The 26408-nt window shown below is 38.1% G+C and overlaps 1 protein-coding gene across 1 annotated transcript in view; it reads left to right on the top strand.

Annotated features, from left to right (window-relative positions):
- Nucleotides 1–20749, top strand: part of LOC131851507 (uncharacterized) — a 32396-nt gene extending 11647 nt beyond the window's left edge. Inside the window, exons 3-22 of the mRNA XM_059202018.1 lie at nucleotides 418–591; nucleotides 1366–1517; nucleotides 2085–2192; nucleotides 2890–3050; nucleotides 4172–4275; nucleotides 4990–5188; nucleotides 9011–9120; nucleotides 9495–9551; nucleotides 9803–9923; nucleotides 10500–10672; nucleotides 11692–11855; nucleotides 12264–12422; nucleotides 13422–13612; nucleotides 13998–14606; nucleotides 14697–14808; nucleotides 15938–16070; nucleotides 16544–16701; nucleotides 17375–18261; nucleotides 18521–18775; nucleotides 19426–20749. Coding sequence (XP_059058001.1) covers nucleotides 418–591; nucleotides 1366–1517; nucleotides 2085–2192; nucleotides 2890–3050; nucleotides 4172–4275; nucleotides 4990–5188; nucleotides 9011–9120; nucleotides 9495–9551; nucleotides 9803–9923; nucleotides 10500–10672; nucleotides 11692–11855; nucleotides 12264–12422; nucleotides 13422–13612; nucleotides 13998–14606; nucleotides 14697–14808; nucleotides 15938–16070; nucleotides 16544–16701; nucleotides 17375–18261; nucleotides 18521–18775; nucleotides 19426–19459 — 4061 coding nt within the window. The 3' untranslated portion in view covers nucleotides 19460–20749. The remainder of the gene's footprint in view (nucleotides 1–417; nucleotides 592–1365; nucleotides 1518–2084; nucleotides 2193–2889; nucleotides 3051–4171; nucleotides 4276–4989; nucleotides 5189–9010; nucleotides 9121–9494; nucleotides 9552–9802; nucleotides 9924–10499; nucleotides 10673–11691; nucleotides 11856–12263; nucleotides 12423–13421; nucleotides 13613–13997; nucleotides 14607–14696; nucleotides 14809–15937; nucleotides 16071–16543; nucleotides 16702–17374; nucleotides 18262–18520; nucleotides 18776–19425) is intronic.
- The last annotated feature ends 5659 nt before the right edge of the window (nucleotides 20750–26408 follow it).

A 26408-nucleotide genomic window follows, 5' to 3' on the forward strand; every position in this document is an offset into this window, starting at 1 on the left:
AAACGGTTATTTCAATATTACAAACAGACACTCCAATTTTATTAATATGTATCTAAACGCGAAAACATAACGACCAGTTCCTAAGAATGATAATGCATGGCGTCACTTCTTTTGTGATATCCACGTTGATGTTAATGACTGATGTCGTCGCAGGTTCGACTCCTCGCACGGCGCAAACATTTTGCATTTATGAGCATCATTGTTTGTATCGTTCTGGGTAAAATAAGTGTTTTCAAAAAAATCTATGTATTTATATCAGTTGGTACTCTTTCGGTAATCAGTCGGTTCATCTGGTACTCTTATCACAAGCTCTGCTTAGCTTGGGACTAGATGGCGCTATGTGCGCTGGTTATTGTTGTCGTTATTATTAATATTACAATAATGTATGATTTTTAATGTAATGTTCATTACCTGCAGTGCCATTCACACCTTACAAGATATGGGTGAGAGCGTTCATATTAACCGACGGCTCTATATCATCCGATCTCCACCTGCGGCTCAGTAACAAGTCGGAGCCGTTGTACGTATTGACTGATGTAATACCGCCTTCACCGCCCAAGATACTGAATGTCACGTGCGACTTGATCAGACGTAAGTTTTTTAATACCTGATAAGACGAGCTATTTATATCTATACAAAGAACAAAACATACAGTTATGTTTACGCACGGATTTGCATGGTACGACGTGATTAGTTGTTTGTGCATATTCAAATTGTAAACTCATACACACACACACACATTCATATATTTATATATACATATACGTATACTATACAGAATTAAACAGAACAAAAAATAAAGAAAGTTATACAAAATAAATACAAGTAATACGTAGCATAAGTTATACAGACAGACATCTCAGTCTATTGTTTGCTTAGGTAGCTAACCAGATTTTCAACTAATTTTCAGACCTTAAACTGATGTATCCTACGATACTTATATTGTCATTATAATACACCTTAAGTTACTTTTTGTGTGTTTTCCAAATCCATAACCAAGCCATAGTATCAAATCCTGCAAATTGATCAAAATCATGTAGCCCAAGTACAGCGACCTCATTGCCCGTATGTCCTGAATCGGTTAGGGTTCGATTCTCAATGTCTCATTTAGGTTTAATTATTATAATTTAAAAATTACGAGTACTAGTATGGGACTAGGTACTAGTCCAGATTGCAGGATTGATACTATGATCGAAATAATTAAAAACTAATTTACCTAACTTTAACCTCTGGCCTTAATTTTAACCTATAATTAAAACCTCTGGGCACTATGGAAATTAAACATTTGTGGCCAAAAGTAAAAGAAAATCGACTTCTAAAATTGATTAAAAATGTACAAATTATTATGATTTACTTTATTTCCAGAGAACCTTTACCTTCAATGGCGACGACCCACCAGTTATAATAATACCCTGGACCACTATGTGGTGACCTTGAGAAAATTACCTGAACCGCAACCGAGGACCAAGCTGACACTGCCGACTAACAAAAACGATATTGAGACCACAATAAGCATAGTAAGTACTAGAATGCTTTCAAAAACTCCATAACTCTCACCACATATATCCACAAAATTGGCAATTTATGACCAGAAATTCCGCAATGATGACCTCGGTGGTGTAGCGGTCTACGTCGCCTTTTTTTCGATGGTCGCGGGTTCGATTCCTCGCACGGCACAAACATTTGTATTCATGAGTTTAATTGTTTGTATCGGTCTAAGTGTTTTTTATGTGTATTAAAAAAGTGAAAAGTGTTTTAAAAAAGAAAAATATCTCCTTGCAACAGAAATGTTTGTATTCATGTGTTGGTATGGGTGTTTGTGTGTATTATGTATATATTTAAAAAAAAAGTATTTCTATTAACTTATAAATTAAATAGCTGTTAAGTAGTAGTAGCAGATTAAAGAAATCAGGCTGGTAACATTATTTGGGGTAGTGCTGTACCTCCGATACCGATTTCTTCTTATTAGAAATTATGACATTTACACCTGTTAATTTAGTCTCTGAGATTAAAAAACATTAGTATGTTTTTACTGTTTATACTGTAGTCAGTATAGTTTTTGTTCGTCTTTATATTTGTTCTAGGAAGTGGAGTCGTGGAATATGACCCGTTATGAACTGAAGGTATACGCAGCGACCCAGTCTGTAGCGAAGTCGAATACATTCATCAATGGTTCAGAATCACCGCCTGAGGTATTTTTTTATATATTTTATTTTCTATCATACAAGGAATGTATGTAAATGCGTTGCCCACTTGTACATTTGTTTATTACTAGCTTAAAGGTAGTGCAATGATATGAAACACACGCGAAAGTGTGAGCACAATTTTTTTTTTAGTGCAATTGCACGCGCTGTGTCCTGATCACGCGTGTAAGAATGTATTGTGTAAAAGCTAAAGTCTGACCTCTCAGAGTTTGAGTTTCTGGTCAGGTCAAGATCAAATGGGCGATGTAACTTGAATTGACTTACAATGTACGGCAAAGTTTTAAATATGTTTCACTGCTATATTAACATTAAAAAAAAATGTTTTTAACACGTTAAAGACCTCATGCCCACTGGTGGGTCACTCCACAACGAAAGTAATTTTACACGTTGGAACCGGATGATCACCAGTGGACACTTTAATTGAAAAATTTAGGGGTTAATTAATGTCTACCTTAAATTATTGTACACTAAGAACATATTTTAAAAACAATATACTTTATTAACAATAAAAAAATGACGGTCCCTGTGAGAAATAAGATTATTCAATGCGGTCCACGGCGTGTTAAAAGTCAACCCACATCAAACTGCCGTTTGAAGGTTATGTCATCTGATTGTTTATGTAGTGATCAAAAACAAACCAATGACATAACCTTGAAACAGCGTAACACGAAGGCGTGGTGCACAGGTGGTGTCGAGCGCGTGGTGCACGGCGCACTCGGAGGCGATGTCCCCGGGCGAGGGGGAGCCGGCCCCCGCGCGCGGCCTGGGGGTCAGCACCACCGCGCTGCTCGCCGTCGCGCTCATCGCCCTGCTCGCCGCGCTGGGGGTCGCACTCGTCTACTGGAGGTCATTCTCTTTTTTTATGTAACCGCAATGCCAAAGCTAACTGACCACCTTATGGAAAGCGTTTTTTTTTCGGACTACTATAATGCTGTGGCCGCAGCTGGCTTTTACAGCTTCACCACACAGTAGGGGGCGAGTGCAGGTGGCGCTCCAAACCCGCGGATTTATAGAGCGGCTCAAGCCCGACTCCCGCTTGACGGATACGACTTATTTACGACGGAACCACTAGGGGTTCGATCTGTGACTCGGGCCGTCGCAATTTTGATTCCCGTTTGAATTGGATGCGGGATCGATCGGAGCAACAAGCAATATATGTTAAAGTAGTCATGTACGTCAAAATGTGACAGATAAAAAGGCAGATTCTACTCTGTGGTTCCGCTGTCTCTTCCTCGCGTTGCTCATGTGAGTGAAATAGTATTACGAAAAGTGGTTGTAAAATAAGTGAAACAAAGTACATCTATCTGTATTTGGGACTCTGCAAGACGCTACCACAAACCCGAACACAATAACTGCCGCTTACATTGATATAGTGTTGGCACATCACATTTGTGCTTATTCATTACAAGGCGATAAATAACCTTTAAACTAATATTGAAAAAGTAGAGGTGGATACGGTCTTAGAACCTACTACTTGTATGGAAACAGCTGGAATAGTTACGAAAATGAAGCCTAAATGGACATGACATGTAAATTTATTATTATGAAATTGACATTTTTCCTTATTAGAAATGTATTTATTTTAGACATATAATTCATTAATTAAAATTATGATATGTAATAAAATTCAACACAATGTAAATTGTTATGCATAAATGAAATGAAAAGAGAAATGAAAATTGTTATCATTTCTGTGTACAAAGATGTTACTCTGTAATCTAACTCTTACGAATTAGACCACAGCTTACAAAAGCAGCTTTACGCCTAAAATAGTGAGATATGGTCGTGGATAGTGGTAACCGCACTTAGTTTAATGACACCTCCTTTTTCTGATAATATTAAGACCCTTCATTACAGAAGTTTCGCAACGAATCGGTGTAACATTTTCTCATTTCTGATTCTAGTAGTCTTTTATATTAAACCATTATACATATCCGCATATAATAGTTAATTTAATGTTATTACAGATGTCGATCCCGTCTTAGCAAATGTATAAGTGCAGCTTACAATTACTTAGAAGAAGGCGGCGAAAGGGCTGCCAGGGCGCCGCTTAATGTTTACAAGAAGCCTGGTAAGTGCTTATTATAAAAATTCTTTTTAAAAGTAAAGAAACTTAGCTAACGACTTTAAACTTAATTTAAACTTAACTGGGAACACCCAGTCCTTCATTTCAACGACATTAATAGTACAATGCTTGTGTAGATATCCGCGATGTTCATATTAGTTACGGGATTTTTTTATTGTTTATAAGAGAATGGTGCATTGCATTCGCCTGACTTTTTGCTCATCCGTGATGGATGAGTAACAAGTCAGGTGAATTGGCCCATCATAGCGAATACACTAGGAATTAATCACGATGGTTTCTATGAGTAAATGCCCGGAGATCACCCTGATACGATAAATTACTAGCAAATGAGGTGTAAGGGTGAATTAAGGTATATATAATGTTATGATAAGTAAAGTAAAGTAGTACTATTACTCGGGATTTGGTCGTTTCTAGGTCGGTATCATGGCGACCCTGTAATATCGCGCGTTTAAGTATTGAATATCCCGCGCCCTCCTCATATATTGACATTACAAAGATGTGCCTTATCTAAATACAAGAATACCTATTTAATTGGGAATATAAAAATAATAATAAAAAAAAATTTCGTAAGAAAGAAATCAGCATGTATATATGTATGTATAAGACAGATCGAAACGGGCCACTGTCTAACAGCCACCTCATAGGGGGCCTACCTATAGTAACGGTTACTAAGTTCCCCGTCCCTGTGCGTGTGTCCAGTAGCGAACTGTTCGCCTGCGGGCGCGGCGTGCGGCGCGGGCCCGGGCGCGGGGTGCGCGGGGGCGGCGGAGGGCGCGGAGTGCGCGGCCGCGGCGGCGCGCCCCCCGCGCATGGCGGGCCCGCACCACCCCGCCGTGCCCGCCAGGGACTTCCCCGCGCACGTCGCCGCGCTGCACGCCGACGGAGACATCGGCTTCAGGTATCACTATTGCATACATTCTATTAAAAATACATTTTATTAAAAAGCGTGAGGAACGCTTTCGAGTCGACTCCGTAATACATATATTGATGTGTAAAGCGAGTAGTCCTTTTCACGAAAATTACTCTACATACAGTTTATATAAAAAAAGGGGCAGAGTGCTAATATCTTTTAAAAACTAGGCCTTTATGCCTATACATGAAATCAATAAAAAACACTACCTACTAGTATTATATTACACGATTGACAGCAAACGTCAATTTCAATATTGTTAATTGTCAACGAAACGAAGTTTCTTTCTATGCTACCTATTATTAGATTAAACAGGGTTCTGATAAGTAGATAGTAAAATATAAATTTTATAAAAATAAATTACCAAGTATCCTGTGTTAAGTTTGTCAAATTAAAAAATAGAAAAAATAGAAATAATCTTTATTCAAATAAACTCATTACAAGCACTTTTGAATAGTCATATTTTGATTCTACCACTCATTCGGAATGCAGATTCATCACAAGAAGAATGAGCAAGAAACTTGTGTGTTGCTCTTTTTGATAGATGTTTTTTTTTTTATATAAATAATTACAGTGTAACAAGTAAGAGGCATGCGACAATCAACATAGAAATCGCTACGCACTCATTATTAGTGTAATCAGATAATATTGTCAGTGCTATGTATTTAAAATTTTTCTACAAAAACATTATTATCGTTAACGAATTCTTCAATTTTATAGTAAGCTTTTTTGCAAAGGAAGTGTTTTATTTGACATTTAAATCTTTTTTCTGGCAGATTTATAACAGACTCTGGTATTTTATTGTAAAACCTTACGCAATTGCCATAAAACGAATTACTAACTTTAGCCAAACGACATTTAGGTAAAATCAGTTTGTTATTGTTACGTAAGCTTTTATTAGTGCAATCACTAACTCTTTTGAAACTGTCTATATTCCTTCTGGCATAGATGATATTTTCATAAATGTATTGAGAAGCAACGGTGAGGATATTTGATTCCTTAAAACACTCTCGCAATGACTCCCTGGAACCCATACCATAAATGGAGCGAATGGCCCTCTTTTGTAAAGTAAATATTGTATTTATATCAGCTGCTTTGCCCCATAACAAAATACCATACGACATAATGCTATGGAAATAGCTAAAATAGACAAGTTTAGCCGTTGCCACGTCTGTTAATTGTCTAATTCTTCTTACCGCGTAAGCGGCAGAACTAAGTCGACTCGCCAATTTAGTAATATGAGCACCCCATTGCAACTTGGAATCTAATGTGATACCTAGAAATACAGTATCGTCAACAAAATTAATAGATTTATTGTCCAATACGATTTTTGAATCTACCGGCCTTACATTGGGGAGAGTAAATTTGATACATTTAGTTTTATTTGCCTTTAGTAGCATATTATTTGCCGTAAACCATTTTAAAACATAAGAGAGAGAACCGTTTACTTCGTCCATATCATCAATATGTCGATTGACTTTGAATACTAATGAAGTATCATCAGCAAACAGAACTATGTCAGCTATCTTTTCTACCATATAAGGAAGATCGTTTATGTAAACTAAAAATAAGAAAGGACCTAGAATAGAGCCCTGAGGAACACCCATTTTAATACTAGTTCCCTCAGACTTTACACCATTTATTTCAACAACTTGCATTCTATTATTTAGATAGGATTTCATCATGCATAGTGCTTCATATCTAATACCGTAATATTCTAATTTGAGTAAGAGTGTTTCATGATCAACGCAATCAAATGCTTTTGAGAGGTCACAGAATACACCGATAGCATCCTGTGACCTCTCCCAACAGTCAAAAATGTGTTTCATTAAAGCTACACCAGCGTCAGTAGTTGATTTACCGGCCGTGAAACCAAATTGCCGACTGTGAAGCAGTCTATTTATTTTAAAGTGGTGAAGCATCTGATTGAGCATAATTTTTTCAAACACTTTACTTAGTACTGGTAAGATAGAAATGGGCCTATAATTACCTACTTCAGTTTTATCCCCTAACTTAAAAAGTGGAGTTATTTTACTATGTTTCATTAAATTGGGAAAAACACCGTCAAAAATACATTTATTGAAGATAGTTACTAAATATGGAGCAATAACATCTATAGCGGTGTTAATAACTTTAACAGACATGCCCCAATGGTCTTCAGTATTTTTTTAATTTAATTGTTTAAATGTTTTCGTAATTGTAGCAATGTCAATAAATGTAAATTTAAATGTAACCGGACACGAAGCAACATTGTCAATAAGGAATGATTTAGCTGTACTTGGAGAAGAGTCCAAAGAGGACGTAATATCAGTTGGAATACTAGCGAAAAATTTTTCAAAAATATTGACTATTTCTTTTGTGGACGTTACTAGTTTCTCATTATAATTTAACGTAAAATCATTATATGGACTTTTAACTTTGCCAGTTTCTTTATTAATAATATTCCACACTGTCCTAATCTTATCCTTGGATTCTTTAATTTTTTTATTTAGATAATTAGACTTTGCTACATTACATACCTTTTTAAAAGTTTTTGAGTATCTTTTTACATAATTTACGAATGTACTATCGAAACGGTATTTTTTTTGATCATATAAATCAAATAATATATTTCTACTTTTAAGAATTCCCTTTGTAGCCCATTCTGAAAATTTAGTTTTGTTACTAATACTGATAGTTTTTTTGTTAAAAGCCTTATTATATTCGTAAGAAACAATATTGAAGAAATCTGTATAAAGTTTGTTAGGTTCATCAGATTGAGGACAAAAATCTAATTTACTACGAACTGATATTTTAAATTTATTTATCTTATAACTAGTCAAGTCTCTTTTTAATAAATTAATTTTCCTAATTTTGTTTACGTGATTTGGAAAAATTACTAATTGACCACAGTGATCAGAAGGAAGGTTGTTTAATATTATTTTATCTAAATATTCACTGTTGCTAAATATGTTATCCAAACAAGTAGCAGACGTGGCTGTGATACGAGTGGGTTCGTGGAAGACATTACTCAAGTCAAAAGATTGAAATAAACTCATTAATTTAGTTTTTGTGGTGTTATGTGATAAAATGTCAACATTGAAATCACCACACACTATAATTTTTTTGTTAATATTAAATACTCTTTTTAAAATATCTTCCATTACCTCTTCAAATAAATTATAATCACTATTTGGAGGTCTATATACACACATAACTATATAATTTTCTAGTTCCACACAGGAAATTTCAATACAACACTCAACGGAAAGATTTCCAATATCACTACGTTCTTTTACTTTTATATTATTTTTCACCAATATCATGGAACCTCCTCTATTTACTATTTTTCTATTAAAGCAGCTGACAATATTATAATTGTTTAAGCTTAACATCATATTGCTCACTTTGAGCCAATGTTCAGTTAAACATAGAACATCTATATTATTTTTTTCTAAAAACAATTGAATAATTAATTCACAGCCGAGAAAACTTTGTATGTTCTGGTGAACAATTTTCAATTCTGATAGCTTTCCCTTTGTCTTTTTCAGCAGTTTAAATCTGCAGTCATATTTAAATTATTGTAAATAAAAGGATTCTTACTAGAATCAATATTTATGTCAATATTTTCAGAATGTTTAGTATTAACATTAGTACAAATACTACTAATTGGATTAGTGCAACCCATTATATTACTTATAGTGGGGTCATTTATATTATAAGCTAGTAAACTAGCTATATTTCTTATTTGTTTTTTAGGCAGATAAAATCTATCTCCAGTCATACAAAATTTGTAACAAATTTAATAAAAATAAATTCTAATTCATATAGCAAAGAGTACGAGATCGTGGTTACAAAGTCGGCGGCATTAGGCCATACCAGTCATCACAGTCAGCGACCTGAAAACAAACAGAAGAACAGATATCTGAATATTACTGCATGTAAGTATTTACTTATAGATATAGTAGATCGTTCGTAATACTGTTTCTATTTATTTTCATAATACATCAGGACAATTAACACAGCATCTCTAATCCTAAGCTAAGCAGAGCTTATGTTATGTGTACTGCTGATAGAAATATTAAATACATTATTTTTTGTAAATGCACACAATGTACATAGAAAACACCTAGACCAAACAAATAGTCATACTCATAAATACAAGTGTTCGTACCGTGCGAGGACTAGAACCAACGATCATCCGAAATAAATTTTCGGTCGTTAGACCATCGCGACCGGTCCGCGGAGTCGATTAAGCGGTGGTAATATATTCGCGTGGAGGTAGCGTGTCAATATAGTTGTTGCGTGTACGCAGACGACCACTCGCGCGTGTGCGTGTCGGCGGGGGCGCGGTGCGGCGCGGCGGGGTGCGTGGGCGCGGGCCGCGGGCCGTGCGTGGCCAACTTCATCGACGGCATGCCGCGGCGCCGCGCGCGCGACTGCGTCAATGCAGCGCCCGCGCAGGTACCTAACGAACACTAGACCGGTGCTCCCCGACCTCGTCTGTGGCGTGTGTGCTGGGCGCGGGCCGCGGCGCCGCCTGCGACGCAGGCTGCAGCGCCCGCGCAGGTACCTAACGAACACTAGACCGGTGCTCCCCGACCTCGTCTGTGGCGTGTGTGCTGGGCGCGGGCCGCGGCGCCGCCTGCGACTACGTCAACGCCAACTTCATCGACGGCATGCTGCCCGCGCTCGAGCCCGCCGCGCGCGCGCGCCTGCGACGCAGGCTGCAGCGCCCGCGCAGGTACCTAACGAACACTAGACCGGTGCTCCCCGACCTCGTCTGTGGCATATACGACAGCAGAGAAGCCTTTCTAAAATCCTTATCTAATAAGAATTTTAGAAAGGCAACACTCACGACGGCTATACGGTGAGGGGCTCCCCAAACCTTTTTTGTGCAATGGGGCCATGACCTTAGGGTTCCTAAAATTTTTATGTCCCTCCTATGTAGCGTACATAATTATAGATACAAAAATGTAACTGTTCACTTAAGAAACTTATAGTTTTTGGAATAAATCACTAGGAAAATTAATTATAATGACAAACTAAAATTCAAATTACAGTAACAAGTCTTCAGTACGGAAACTTGACTACTGTTACTGTAAGCGTTACGACCTTCTTTATTGGTGATCAAACCGACCGTTATTGAGTCTAGGCCCATGTGGCCAATCTCAATCAAATTGAGTTTACACCCATGTGGCCTAGACTCAATAAACAAAATAATATAAATCCATTAGGCTTATTTATGCAATAAAAAGAAAGAGAAAATGTAAAGTAATTTTCAAGTGCATAAGCTTATTGTATTATTTCATTCATACAGGCAACCATCATTAAAACCAGTGAAACCACCGCCGGACCTCGCCGAGGGAATAGAATCAGCATTTCTGAATATAGAATTCTCCGGCATCGTAGAATCGGATGATCAGAATGAGGACACCGACAGTGAGCACAGTGATGACGACGGCGAACTTGATGATGTATACGTCAATATGGGTGAGTTTATTTAAATTATTTAACTGGAAGGGTAAATAAGCTGACAGCCCAGCTGATGAAAATTGGTAACCGTCACAAATGTGAGAGTTCACATCAATATTGTAGAAAAAATCCGATATTTTAAAAAGATATTAAAAGAAGATAGTTTGTGTTTAGTACAAATGAAGTACCCAATGTAAATATTATTACAAATATTGTGAATAGCGCCATCTAGTATTTATAGATCGACCTACTACACTGACTTCGGTCTATAAATATGGAGGTAGGTAGTTGAATAATCTCTCTTTTGTTGGGTGAGCCACGGCATTCAGTCGACGAGCGCAGAGCGTGCCGGTTGTGTTTTGGATACTAAAGTGAATTGTATTAGGAATGGATTTATCCCAGTTTTAGTTGGGCCTGGAGGGGAAGCTGCAAGTAGTGAAGGTACCTACACCCGTGTCACAAGTCTCGGGCGCTACTTGGGATTTCCCTTGCGGTAGCCGACTTCAAAGCCTAAGTCGTCATCGTTTTATACCGCTTCTTACACAAATAATATACGTATCTAAATAAATCTAGTTTTCAGTTTTCTTTGCTCCTTTTTGTAAGATGAGGATCATGATTGTATAATAAAAGTCGGAGATTTCTGGCTAGTTTTTTTACTTGAAAATGGTATAATGAATGTGTAGGTAGGTATATTTATGTAGGTATGTATGTGAAATAAACTAACGATCGCATACACATATTTGTATGCGATCGTTAGTTTATTTCAAATATGAAACTGTAACCGTGTTGACGGCGTTGCAGTGTTGCAGTATTAGAATAAAATTTTGGGCCACATATTCATATAATCGCGCCTGAACAAGTTGTAGTGTATTTATAATATCAACGAAATAGAATAACTATTAAACATGTTAAGTTGTTAGCCAGTGATCAAAATTCGACCATAATTAATTTAGATTTTAAGTTCATTTTCATTCACTTACGCACTGAAGTAATATCTAGTGGTTCGTGAAATGTTGATAGATTAATTTTGTTTTCAGATGGTGTACCAACGCGCGTTAAACTCGAATGGCTGATATGGAGGCGGCGGTATATAGCTACTCAGGGTCCGACACCGGCTACACTGGATGCCTTCTGGCGCATGATTTGGCAACATCGGGTGCACACTATCGTAATGATCACAAATCTTGTCGAGCGAGGAAGGGTAAGTCAACATTTGGAAATGGTTACTTAAAATGTTGTTATTCAGTTTTGGTTTACCGCAGGGCTCCCAATTAGGGCCTATTTTATTCAATCTCTCAATCAATAAATGACATAATCATTTGTTTTCATTACTCAGAACCCTACTTGTATGCAGACGACTTGAATTTTGCGAAAGTAATAGAGTTATTGTAAATTGATGTCAATAGTCGTAATAGATTCGTGTAAAAATAAGAATACGCAACTGAATCTTAATAACAGCATGTTAAATTTTCAAGAAATACGACAATAATACATTTTGTCTATCACATAAACAACAATAAAATTCGCGAAGTGGATGTAATTAAGGATTCGGGAGTACTGTATGGTAGAAAGCTAACATTTGTACCTCACGTTTCTACTTTGATTGCAGCGCAAGTGCGACATGTACTGGCCGGGCGGCGGGCGCGGCAGCTCGGCGACGCACGGCGGCGTGCTGGTGACGCTGCTGCACGAGGACGTGCGCGCCGCCTACACCGTGCGGCACATGCGCGTGCGAGCGCACCCGCACAAGGTACTAGCGGAGCGTCACGTGCACGGCGGCGGCGTGCTGGTGACGTGCGCGCCGCCTACACCGTGCGGCACATGCGCGTGCGAGCGCACCCGCACAAGGTACTAGCGGAGCGTCACGTGCACGGCGGCGGCGTGCTGGTGACGTGCGCGCCGCCTACACCGTGCGACACATGCGCGTGCGAGCGTCACGTGCACAAGGTACTAGCGGAGCGTCACGTGCACGGCGGCGGCGTGCTGGTGACGTGCGCGCCGCCTACACCGTGCGACACATGCGCGTGCGAGCGTCACGTGCACAAGGTACTAGCGGAGCGTCACGTGCACGGCGGCGGCGTGCTGGTGACGTGCGCGCCGCCTACACCGTGCGGCACATGCGTGTGCGAGCGCACCCGCACAAGGTACTAGCGGAGCGTCACGTGCACGGCGGCGGCGTGCTGGTGACGTGCGCGCCGCATACACCGTGCGGCACATGCGCGTGCGAGCGTCACGTGCACAAGGTACTAGCGGAGCGTCACGTGCACGGCGGCGGCGTGCTGGTGACGTGCGCGCCGCCTACACCGTGCGACACATGCGCGTGCGAGCGTCACGTGCACAAGGTACTAGCGGAGCGTCACGTGCACGGCGGCGGCGTGCTGGTGACGTGCGCGCCGCCTACACCGTGCGACACATGCGCGTGCGAGCGTCACGTGCACAAGGTACTAGCGGAGCGTCACGTGCACGGCGGCGGCGTGCTGGTGACGTGCGCGCCGCCTACACCGTGCGGCACATGCGCGTGCGAGCGTCACGTGCACAAGGTACTAGCGGAGCGTCACGTGCACTTTTAACTTAACATTTCTTTGGTATATTAGTAGGTACATGATATTTTATTGGTAAGTATATTTAGGAGCAATTTGCTACACACAGGTCTATCAAAGTATTACTATTTACATATACACTAAATTTAATGTTTTTGCTACGTATTTGTATGTGTTAGTGAATACGAATTGTTTGTCTTGTATCTAATATAATTATATGTAATCAGGGTAGCGAAGCGAGCAACGCAAGCGAAGGCAATGGCAACGAAAGCACGGATGGCGAGGACGGTAGCCGTAGCGTGGTACAGTACCACTACACGGTGTGGCCCGACCACGGCACGCCGCGCCACCCGCTGGCCGTGCTGCCGTTCGTGCAGGCCGCCGCCGCAGATCCTGGCACCGTGCTCGTGCACTGCAGGTACGTGCCCCACTAAGAGGGCTCCCTAACGAGACGGAGCCTGCCTTATACCATCTACAAGGTGAGGTACGTTCCACACAAATAGGTCACAGAACAGGACCTATTCTACACTGCACCGGCAATGGCTCTCGTAGGTACACCGTGTGGTTTTTTAGTGTGTAGGAATTGTATACACCTCGTCGCTTCTCTGGCGGAGAGATTTTGTCACGCTATTAAAGAAAAGACATGTCCCGTACGTCTAAAGCGTGCTGAATATTCCGAAAATAAATAAATATGCAGTACCCCTACACGCTATTAGTGTTGTCTATGCTATTTGGAAGCTACTAAACTGTACTGTTTTTTAAATATAATGGCCACATGTGGATTGATAAAATATTTGTTACAGCGCCGGCGTCGGTCGTACAGGAACGTATATTGTCTTAGACGCACAACTGAACCAGTTGAAACTAACTGGCACCCTATCTCCTCTCGGGTTCCTATGTCGTGCTCGTACACAACGAAACCACCTAGTCCAAACCGAAGAACAATACGTTTTCGTCCACGACGCGTTATTAGAACACGTACGTTCCGGCGACACAGAAGTAGAGTTCGAGAAAGCTAGAGAATATTTAGTAAAACTACTGCTACCAATCACAGAAGACGAATTGGCTGTTCTAGATTTAAATTCCAATACTAAAAGTGTTAATGACCTCACGAACGGTGTAGATGAAACGTCAAGTGTGAAATCCAGTCAAGCGAATGAGTGTAGTGAGAAGGAAGTATTGGAGAACGGTAGTCAGATGTCTATAAAGACGGACGAGTTGAACAGTGAACAGAGCAAGTCACAGTCGTCCGCTAGGGACCTGGACGTCGACAGTGAACAGAAAGATGGGATGGTGAACGGTGATGAAAATGAGGGTGTGTACGATCTAGCGCCGCGGTCTACTGATACGTATAGTAAGAAGATGCAGGCGTATAACAACATGAGTGAGATTGAAAAGGAAGAGATTAGGAGGTAAGTTTGTTATTTATAATTTCAACTTAATAATGAGATTTATAAAGTTTCATTTTGTGTTATTAATTTTATGTAAATTAAATTATGCAGGGTGAATCGAGCTGAGAATTACGCGTTGTTGGAACGCATGCGATCGTTAGCTAACCGACATCACACGTACCAGGGACCGCCGCCTGTTAATTTGTTGGAGAAACAGTATCTGGTAAGTATCCTGTCAATATATTAAATTCGTAGAAATTTCCCAAATTACTCATTAATAAGAGAGTGTAGTTACTTATTTAACAGTTGGATGTATGATCATATCAGATACAAAATTCAAATTAGTTAAATACCCATAACAATTGCTATTTGGAAGTTTTTTCTCTTTATGTTATGTATGTGTGTAAGTATTTCTATTACTTGCATAGTACCCATAACGCAAGGTCTTTGGGATCAGATAGCACTGTATGAATTAAAAAATCCCTCATGTTACAAAACATACTGAACTACGCAAAATATTTTGCAGGATAGGTCGTTACAACTGTAGTCTGTTTTTTAATCTCGGTGACTAAATTGATAAGTATTAATTTCTAATGCGTTTGATATAACTTACACATTAATTCCGATTAAGTGAGATAGTACCACAACACTATTTAAGAATCGCAATAGCTGGCAAAATAGGTCTCGGCAAATTTTTATTCTGAGATATAAAAAACAGACTATAGAAATAGAAATAATCTTTATTCAAATAATCTCATTACAAGCACTTTTGAATAGTCATATTTTGATTCTACCATTCATTCGGAATGCAGATTCATCACAAAAAGAATGAGCAAGAAACTTGTGTGTTGCTCTTTTAATAGATGTTTTTTTATATAAATAATTACAGTATAACAAGTAAGAGGCATGCGATAATCAATATAGAAATCGCTACGCACTTATTATTAGTGTAATCAGATAATATTTTCAGTGCTATGGATTTAAAGTTTTTCTATAAAAACATTATTATCGTTAACGAATTCTTAAATTTAAGTAAGCTTTTTGCAAAGGAACTGTTTTATTTGACATTTAAATATTTTCTCTGGCAGATTTATAACAGACTCTGGTATTTTATTGTAAAACCTTACGCAATTGCCATAAAACGAATTACTAACTTTAGCCAAACGACATTTAGGTAAAATCAGTTATTGTTACGTAAGCTTTTATTGGTGCAATCACTAACTCTTTGAAACTGTGTATATTCTTTCTGGCATAGATGATATATACACAGACTATAGATCTCGTAGCATGGTGGTAATAGTAGCGTGTATATATATATATATATGTGTGTGTGTGTGTGTGTGTGTGTGCAGCTGATCACGCGGTCGTGCACGGAGGCGAGCGTGAGCGCGCGCGCGGCGCACAACGCGGACAAGAACCGCGTCGGCGGCGTGCTGCCCTCCGACGCCGCGCGCGTGCTGCTCGTGCCCAAGCCGGGCGTCGACGGTAACGCGCAACCTGGTTTATAATAAACAGTGTAGCTATTGGCAGGCTTTCTCGACCGTTTTTTTAGTATTATAGTTCATGTTAGTGTACACGATGTTAAAATAAACACACCATAAAAATATAAAAATTAATCATTCATAAAACCGACAGGGAAATAGTCGCGCGGAGAGCCGGAGTCCGCTATCGCGTTGTCAGAGAATGAGACTTGTTCGTTAAAGTTTTACTTCTATTGTTGTGTCCCAGCACACATTACTTTTATTCTATGTGACTTGTAATGTCAAATAAGTTGACGACCCACCTGTCGGTAAGTGGTAACCATTACATATAACTGGAGAAACTGGAATTGAGTTGTTTATTTACCAACTTATTTTCCATTCATATAAAATCATAGTCGCACATATACGGCTACTGTAAATCAATTTTAAGTGTAGCTGTAAAGAGTGGTGGTAAGAGTGGGAGTGTGGTATATGCAGGTAGCGAGTACGTGAACGCGTCGTGGGTGTGCGGGCGGCGGCGGCTGCGCGAGTGGGCAGTGGCGCAGCACCCGGCGCGGCTCGCGGCCGACCTGTGGCGGCTGCTCTGGGACCACACGGCGCAGCTCGTGCTGCTGCTCAGCGACGCTACCGACCCGGTATAATCTATTCTACAATCATCAATTACATATGCACAATCTTGCCCTAATTGCGTCAAGTATCGTACTGTCCAACTCTTCGAAGTACGTAGTAACGGATATATTTTTAAAGTGAATCTAGAAGTTTCACTTCTATATGCTCTGTTAGGATATTTCGGTCTCGAAAAAGCGTTACAGTCGCCTAGAGCCCTGGACGGCTGGTGAGGGCGGTGAGAGGACATCGGCAGTCGCACGCGCGGAAAGTGAGGAGTCCGCTGTCGTGTTGTGACAGAAAAAGACTTGTTTGTTTAAGTTTCACGTCTACTATGTCCCAACACATATTCCGTTTTTTTTATGTAACAAGTTACCCACCTGCTGTTAAGTGGTAACCGTGTACATGAATAGTACCACGGATATCATGTTATCAGTAACCGTGGTAACACCTAGACGTTGCAATTCCGGAGGATTAAGCCTTCAAATGCTGTAATTTTACTGCTTTATCTTCATTCTACTACTGATGCACAGTGAGACACACATTACTACTTCGGTAATATCTTATATATATAGAACTTTTAGAAATTTAATCGAGTTATACGACAGCATAAATTTCAATATGTGTTTTTAGGAAATATTGTATTCTAATGAAATCTACGAATGATTGGTTTTAATATGTATATGTTTTACACTTCTTTAGGAATGTGAAGTATTCTGGCCAACGGAAGAAGAAAAAGAGTTATTTGTAGCAAACTTCAGAGCGAGCTTCGTCTCTAAAGACACATATGTTGCGTATCGAAAATCAGACAGGAAACCATCGGTCGACACGCCCACCGAGCCGGAAACGAACGGATACAGGCGGCAAGAGAGCGACTGCGCGGACGACGAGAGGTTAATACCGGAAAACAATTCGCCCGTAGCGGACACCGAGCCCGCGTACAGGTACGATAGAACAGAACTGAGACTGGAAAGACTGAGCACCGGCAACCGCGATCTATCGACGAGGAAGTCCATAGCGAACGGTGATTTGTTTTCATCGATGTCAGAGAAGAGGAACGGGCCGAAGTCTCCGAAGAGTCCGTCAAAAATGTCCCTCAAGAATTTCAAGCTGAGCTCCCCGACTAAGTTCAAGTTCCCGGATTGGGGCTCCAGGGGGGCGGGGGCTCCGCCCGAGAGCGCGCCCCCGCCGCCGCCCGTGCCGCCCGCGCTGTCCGTGCACCAGGAGGCCGAGCTGCGCCGCCCCTGCTACACCTTCCGCAAGGTCGACCGCGTCCCGGACGACACGCCCGCCGACCGCGTCATCGAGGTCATCAACGTCAGCGTGCACTCGCTGCAGGACGACTATCAGCTTAGTGTCAAGTTTATCCGGTGTAGCGGTTGGCTGGAAGGCGATACCACGGAGTACGTGGCCGGGAGGCCCGACGACAACGAGTTCGTGCGGGGCGTGAGGCAAGCCAGCAGTGATACTGAAAGGGAAGAGGCGGTAGATAGGCTTATAGAGCCGTACAAGGACTCGTTCGCGTTGATAGAATTCGTCGCCGGTTGTCAAATGGAATATAAGAATGGACCGGTCGTCGTCGTCGACAAGTGAGTTGTCATTTTATATTTATAAAAAAGACTCAGCAACTTAGTCTGCATAACATTTACTTGACATTTATCATTATACTTCGCCCAATATACATAATATTTTTTTAAAATATAGCCTATGTTGATGCTATATTAAAGTTTCATCAAAATCCGTTCAGTAGTTTTTGCGTAAAAGAGTAACAAATACCAAACTTTTTATGACATCAGTAAGATCTACTCGACAGATTTTCAATATGTTTACTCATGCTCATCGTCCTAGATACGGAGGATGGAAAGCGATGACCTTCTGCACGCTGAGCGCCGCGTGCGGGGGCGCGCGCGACCCGCACGCGCACGACCCGCACGCCGCGTTCCGTGCGCCCGCCGACGGCCGCGCCGCGCTCTACCGCAGCAGCGCGCTCGCCGCGCACGCGCGCTGCGGCGCCGAGCAGCGGCCGCACTCCCTGCCCGCGCTGCTGGCCGCCTACTGCGCGCTCGCCAACTACGGCCGCCTCCTGCACGCGCGCGCCCGCAGGTCACTCCGACCACACACACCCCACACCCCACACCCCACACCCGATGCCTGTGGCCCGACGTCCGTCGCCCGTCGCCCGTTACACATCGTCGTTCGACTCCCGTAGTCCACCGACGGCCTATTTTGTAATATTTAGTGCAGTATTAGATCTCTTTAAATGTGCACATTTAAGAGTTAATGCTGTATAAAATGTCACAGTGTAATTTGTGCAATTATTTATGAATAAAAATGTCCGGCTCGGATCCGGCTCGAAGGACCATTTAGATGTACGGATTTGTTATACTGTACGTTTTATTGTATAATAACAACAAATAATAACAATTGAGAAGTCTAAGAATGGTCACAGAGTAAAATTATTGGCAATTAATAATTAAATGAGTAATGATAAAGTGGAGTTGAGTTGAGCACACGCGGTAAAGTTGGTGACCGTGCGAATGCAATATACGTGAACCCTACAGAATTTTAATTATTGTGGTAATTGAATAAAAATGACGATAAAGTAGAAATGAATGACAACAAAATGAATTAGACTCAATCTTGTAATAGGCGTATATAAAGTGTGCACCTAATGGTAAATACTAATCGTCAGTTTGTTTACTCTTATAACGTAAAACATATGACTGTATATTAACAACAGATTTCTGTTACAGGTTTTCAAAAACATCACACCAAGAATCGCGGTAATACTCTAGTTGTTATGGTATAATTATGGAATAAATACTCAGTGCGTTGTGTGGCCGGACGCCATCTTTGCAATCGCAGTGTCGCGATGACGTCACGCTTGACACTTGGCATTATGCGTCCCGTCGCATCTTGAGTCACGCGTCTTACGTTACATGTTAAGTGTCAGCAGTACAATTATAATTTGTAATATAAGAACGAACTGGCAGCTAAATAATTAGTTAGGACTGTACACAGAAATTGCGGATTAAACAGACTGTTCCTAATACGGTAAAATGCAGCTAAAAATTAGCTCAATAAATACCAAATTCAAAGTAGTTACAATAATTCCTATTGTGGAATTATTGGAGTATTATTTTATGATTGCTTGTATCATATATGTCCAACGTTGGCGACCAACTTTTGGCGTTGGAACCAAGTTTGTTACCAACTCAATTAACGCTAGAGATGAGTACGAGATAGAATCTCACGGAGTGAAATATGATGTATTTGTCGCGAGGATATGTCAATCTGATCACTGCCACTAATGTGTTCTCACTTAGTGGTTTCGTATACAATTTATTATCATGTAATTTGCAACCTTATATAAGAAGCTAATAAGGTAGGTTATACATTAACATCAGTGATAAGTTTGATTTATTATGTGATGTGTGGTCATAGTTCGCGTCGTGTGACTATCTTTTTTTTAATAACAATAAGAATTGACATATTCCGCATTTCTCAAATTAAATCTAAGAACACAAATATGGCATTTATTATTTTTTAGTTTATAAACCAGTACGTACGAGGCAATCAGTAATGCTCAAAGTGTTAAACAATAATTTAGGAGTGAAATTAATTTGAATTAAGGCTTTGTCTCTTATGAAATAAGATGTGGTTGTGGGCATTATGAATATTTATGTCACGAGAAAAGAAATACGGATTTTTCTAGCATTTTTTTCAAAGACGATCATTTTGGCTAAGTGACTTCGCTTGGGTGTTTTTCAGTTTTTTAGAGTTTGATAGGAAAAGAGTACAGAGCATCGCATTTATAACACATTCCACTTGATTCCCCACCATCACTTACAGCAAATAAAAAAAAAATCCTAGTATTAAACTGGTCAGCTTTAATATATCACATTATTTTATGTTATTATATACTTTTACTAAACAAAAGATATAAATTTCAAAATTGTATTAAAATATTACAATAGGCGACGGTTATAACTTAAAATCATGTAGGCCGTAAGCTTAGTTAACATTCCAGTTAAAAAAAAAGTTTTGGTTAGTGTGCATTATATTTCTCATCGTGTAAATGTGTTAAAAAGTTTCGTTTCATCAAACCATTTTTCGGAAATTGTTTTATGATATTACGGAACTAATTTTGCATTTTGTATAAATTGGGTTTAACGATCCAAATGTTCATTTTCTGTTATTTAAACCAAGTATGATACTGAACTGCGAAATTGTATGCATTTCTTAGTCCAGTAACGTACTCTGATAAATATCTGATTAGAAGAAAATTATCAATTATTTAGCCCAAGCAAAGTCACTGCCAGGTCGTGCTATATCCATAACCTTGAGTAGTATATCCATAGAGTAAATAGAGTGCAATAGTTAAAGCATAAAGAACGAGTAGATAGAGTTATATTTTTAATATTTTCTTTTTTCGTAGCAAAGTCTATGAGCGTGAGATATTTTGTCGATTGGCGACATTTTTTCTTTATATCTAAAATATACATGCGTATAATTGTGTATAACATATTTTATAATAGGACTTCGCGATACGTTGACGTTATGCTGTTCGAAAGTGAACTTTATTGATTCTATGTATTCAAGTTGTATTGTTTAGACTTATCTCACTTAATAAGTTTCAATTTTGAACGGCATATATGAAGTCAGTTTTGTAATGTACGAAGTGAATTCTATTTGTAATTCCTATTAAATCAAGTTTATGGTCCAGTATTTTTTATTATAATACAATTAATCTAGTTATTGTAATTACAATATAAATGTGAAGACTGCTTTTTAGTGGTTGGTCAATTAAGATGTGCAAAGCTTCGTTGTTTGTGTGGTGTAACTTTATCGAAAATATTAAATTAATATTTTTTTCTTATTCCAGTTTGGTTATGAAAATATTTCATATAGTGTTTGTGTTACTTTACAAATTTTTACTGTTTTTTTTAATATTATTTATTGTTTCCGTGCTCTGGGAGTCGCAATACGGACCGAGAAAGATTTTTCTATATATGTATATACGTATGTATTTACAAAATTCATATGAAACATAAACGAATTCTTGTGCAATATTGAAATGGTTTTTAAAAAGATTTTCGTAAAGTTATACCAATGTTATAATGGTTGACGGCGTTCTGATGATTTTTTTTAAATATATGATATAATGTATTATAAATCTATTATATGCGAACTGTACAATTTTCATAACTAATTAGTAATCATCAGTTCGCAGTCGTACGAGCGTGAAGCGGTCGATGTTTCAAAGGTTTTTTTTATCACATTATTATCGATTTTGTATCGGTCTGTGTTTTTCAATCCTGTATAAAATTTAAAGTATTCTAGTTATCTAATACTAGCTGCTACTTTAAGAATACTGCATTAGTTTTTTTTGGAAAATCAACTTTAAATCTTTAACTTTAAAGTACCATTTTTGATGTCTATACAGTTAAATATATAGGTTTAAACATAGGGTTAATTAAACTGAAAGCCAGCTACCATTTTCATAAAACTGAAGTACTTTCATCAAGAAATTAAAGTGTAATTCTATAAATTACAATATATACAATTATTGACCTTTAATACTAAATTGTGACGAATGAGATGACGAAGAGGACAAAGCTATTCAGTTTCTTGAATAATATTATTGGCATTCGGCTTGGCTGTACCGTTAACCTGTATTGTATTGTATTGTATTGTATGTTGGACTCTACTTTCAGCATTTAGCCTTTTTGTTTGTTTGGGCCGTCCCTTTACATTGATATTGTCACTTTGAAACATGGAAAGTTTCTCGCACGGTTTGTTAGTTAAATTACGTATGATAAGGACTATGGCGGGTTGTTTGTGCGTATGTTCCCGCGCGTGCCATTTTATACTTAGCTAAATATACATAGATAGTTTGAAATCTATTGCTTAGTATAGTTTCTTATTGTATCAATTGTAATAATATTTGTAGGAAGATTACATTCTTCCTCATTTTTGGTGATTAGGACATCAGTTAGTGTAGATGAGATGCATTCAATTACAATCTTTAATGACTGAACTATAAAGTACGGTTTTCTAAATCATTTTTAATATGGTCTAGTTCGTAAAAACTGTTTTTACTATTAGAGTTATGTCACTTTCTTGCATATTAAAAAAATGGAATGGAATGGATTAGGTTTACTATTAACAAGGCATGTCGTCATTTATTTAAAGTTAAATTCTTAATGTCAATGAAAGTGACAAAATATAATATTTAAAATACATTTATTGGACGTTTCACGTGTTAATGTACAATATTACACGTCAGTATTGTATTGTGGCTAAAAGTATCTTCACACGGCGCTAAAATTGGTGGAGATATCGGGGTACTGGTAGAGAGCTGCTAAGATCTTTTTTATAGACAGTGTCGTGTGGAGACAAATCATAGTTTGTTATTATTATTCATAATGATTTGCCTAGCGAAACCATTTAGCGTGCTCCCTATGATCTAGGATACGATCTAGACCACCACTTACGATGTAGGAAACAGTCTAAGATGCTTTCTACGATCTAGGGCGCTCCCTATAGTCTTGGAATCGATCTTAATATCCCTCGACCAGTGCTCCCATATCGCCTCGGATTATAGGCCCGTGTTTAGACGATTTATTGTAAACAATGAGAACGCGCAAACGCCCGCCCGCACATAAACCAAAGATGCGCGTCAATGTATAGTGTAGGTGTATACTGCGGTCGATAGCAAGTGTAGTGATGGATGTCGCTAATTAGGTACGTCTAAGTCTTAAGATAATCCTGTGTAATTATGATATTTATAATGTTATAGACTATGTCTGTACATTGAACTGAATATTCTAATTCTTATATTAGAGTTAATACACTGTCAAATATATATCCGTTAATTACGTAGCTAATCTCTTAGGGTCAGTTATTACCGACTCCAGGTGCTTAGCCACGCGGGTTTTTAGTAGTTAAAGTGCTAAACTGAAAATAAATTCATTTACATTCTTAAAAAAGTCTTTATTATATGAAAGGACTGCTTTTTGTCGATGATATATTTTAGGCTGTATTCAAACGATGTTATATATTTGATAGTGCAGTAACTTATGGAACAAATATATAATTTTAAAACATACTTTAGTGTATTCCGATCCTTAGTACAGACATTTCATAAATATGTAACATAGAAGTATCTTCAGCTCAATTTTGTAATCTTTGTATTATTGTTCATTGCGTTGTCATTATTCTTAACACGTTTTTATGGACACCATTCATAATCGATGATGAGATCAGGGTATTATCATGCAATCATGGAAACATTACTCACTGATCATTCTGAAACGTGTGCCTCTATTTAAAACCATTGTTTTGGTCTCTGACAGTTGAAGTGAAGCGAAATGTGTACAGTGATTGTCATAGATAAATTAAAATGGTTAAAAAGGTTAAAAAGAATTTCGAATAACTTGGCAACACCTCGTTTACATTATGAGTTGGGAGTCTTTCAATGTTATTAACACAAGAGGCAAATAAATAGATTTCAACATAAATAATCTTATGATAAAGGAGTTCATTTTGAAATATATTCTTCAGTTAACATGCATTTATGTAGATTTAAAGAGAGAGAGAGAGAGACAATGAAAGAGTGAGTGCTTTTTGGTTAGGAGGAAATTTAGGAGGAAACTCCGGACCACTGTCGATTTGAGAAACTTCACAGTTAAAAAAAGTACTTTATTCCTCATTGACATGTACCATGTGCATTGTGTCAATATATTCAAAATACATTATATTATAAAATAATGTTTTATGCAAGGTAATAATTATGAAAGACTCCCATTTAAAGTGCAATCCTAACGTTGCCATTTATTTAGAAGTGTACCTTAAGTAGATAGCGTATTATCAAATTACATCACGTGACTGTCTGTATATCTTCGATTTCTTTGCAACATCAACTCAATGATGTGCGTAGATGATCAAGCGGCTTGAATCGAGTGCGTGCGCTTTACCGCTAGTAAACAGCGGCACACGCTACGTCTACTATCACATTATATTTAAAACTCGTTCTACTTATTAGTGTCCGAATTATTTTATTTGTTTATCATTTGCGTTACATTGCGTAAAATATTTTAATATAAATATATACGATTATTAAACAACACATTAATATTAAATTTCTGCCGTTTCCTGTGTTTTAATGACTAGAAAAACCCATTTCATCACTAAAATAGTGTAGCTGTGGGCTAGTTTTTTATGCATAAAGAAGTTAGTACAATAGAAATGTTAAAAATAATACCAACTTCTATTTAGTTTATGTACTTGATTCAATCTATTTGTTCGTCTACGGACCTCCTTATATTGGTGATGGACAGTGTGCATACGGCCTTACAGTATATCATATTAGTGTACGATAACATATGTTTGTAAAGTCACTCTGTTGTAGATTAAGATATAACTTGATAAGTTTTCTAAATGTTTCTTTTTGAAATATTAATGTTTATAAATCTTGTATTCCATATTGTTGTTCCACAGTATTTATTGTCTAGGTTCAATATTATTTAGCAAAAACCATATCGAAAATCGTCAACTAATTTTTACAACCCATCAGTTATCTAGGAGAAAGGCGGTTAGGGGTACTCATAACCATAGAAAAACCATGTTATCATAGTAAATATACGGGACTATTACATAATATATTGAATTGAATATTAGATGACATGGGAAGACGCCTTGAAATACAGGGTGTATTTCAAGGCGTCTTCCCATGTCATATGATCATGATGATTCTTATAATCTCGTTAGCATTCCATGATTATTCCAATGTAATTCAATATATTATGTAATAGTCCCCTATATTTACCATGATACAATAAAAATCATCCCTAAAAGCACCCTATAGTAGTATTGAAACGGCATTTTCAACTAGTTTTTGGAGTGTTTGTCACATTCTTTTAAATTATGATAATAGCTTGCAGAAAAAGGACAAAATAGTCCAATACCTAACATGGATTTATCTCACATTTTTATGAAAGAAATAAATCGACTGTGGAACTAAATACAGGAATTTTATGATTAGGTACACTCTATAATAAACTGTATTAACTCAAAATTTATATATTTTTTGCAAATTAGACTTTAATGCTTTAATATTGAAGTCATTTTCTCAAAATTTGTAATTTTTCAGTTAATGTTTATTATTAAGTGCAATTTATCAGTGCAGTTGCAGTTCATCAAGAAGTGAACAGACAGTGAATCATAACGTAATTAATTTTTTTTACTCAATATTTTTTTTTAAATTGTACACAATTTATGTAGTTTCTTAAGGATTTCTAGTATTGAATAGTAAATGTTCCATGTTGTAAGTACGCCTGAGGGAGTGTTGCTGTAGCTTTTAAGGTGTAAAAATGTTGCCAGGTTTTTAATAAATAATTAAATATTAAAACAAATAACCGATATACCGCCTTCGTACAGTATTGTGCCAATTTTTGTAATATAACCCTACCGGTTTGAAGCATTCCAATTTTTTTTTATACTTGCCCAATTGCCATAGTAATTTTCTATAAATTTTATACTCATTTATGAATCTTCACTTATGTTATGTTCTGTTGTACAGATTGTACGGAAAGTAATTGAAAATGAAAATTTTGTATTTTTTTGTATTTCTAAAATTACTTTTTATCGAATTAACAAAAATTTTAGAAATGAAAAATAAAACAAAATTAGTAATTGTACTATTGTATTGTATTTTTATAATGATTTGAAAATG

This window comes from Achroia grisella, unplaced genomic scaffold, assembly GCF_030625045.1.
Source record: "Achroia grisella isolate CSIRO2021 unplaced genomic scaffold, CSIRO_AGI_Agris_v1 utg1174, whole genome shotgun sequence".
In the NCBI taxonomy this organism is placed as follows: domain Eukaryota; kingdom Metazoa; phylum Arthropoda; class Insecta; order Lepidoptera; family Pyralidae; genus Achroia; species Achroia grisella.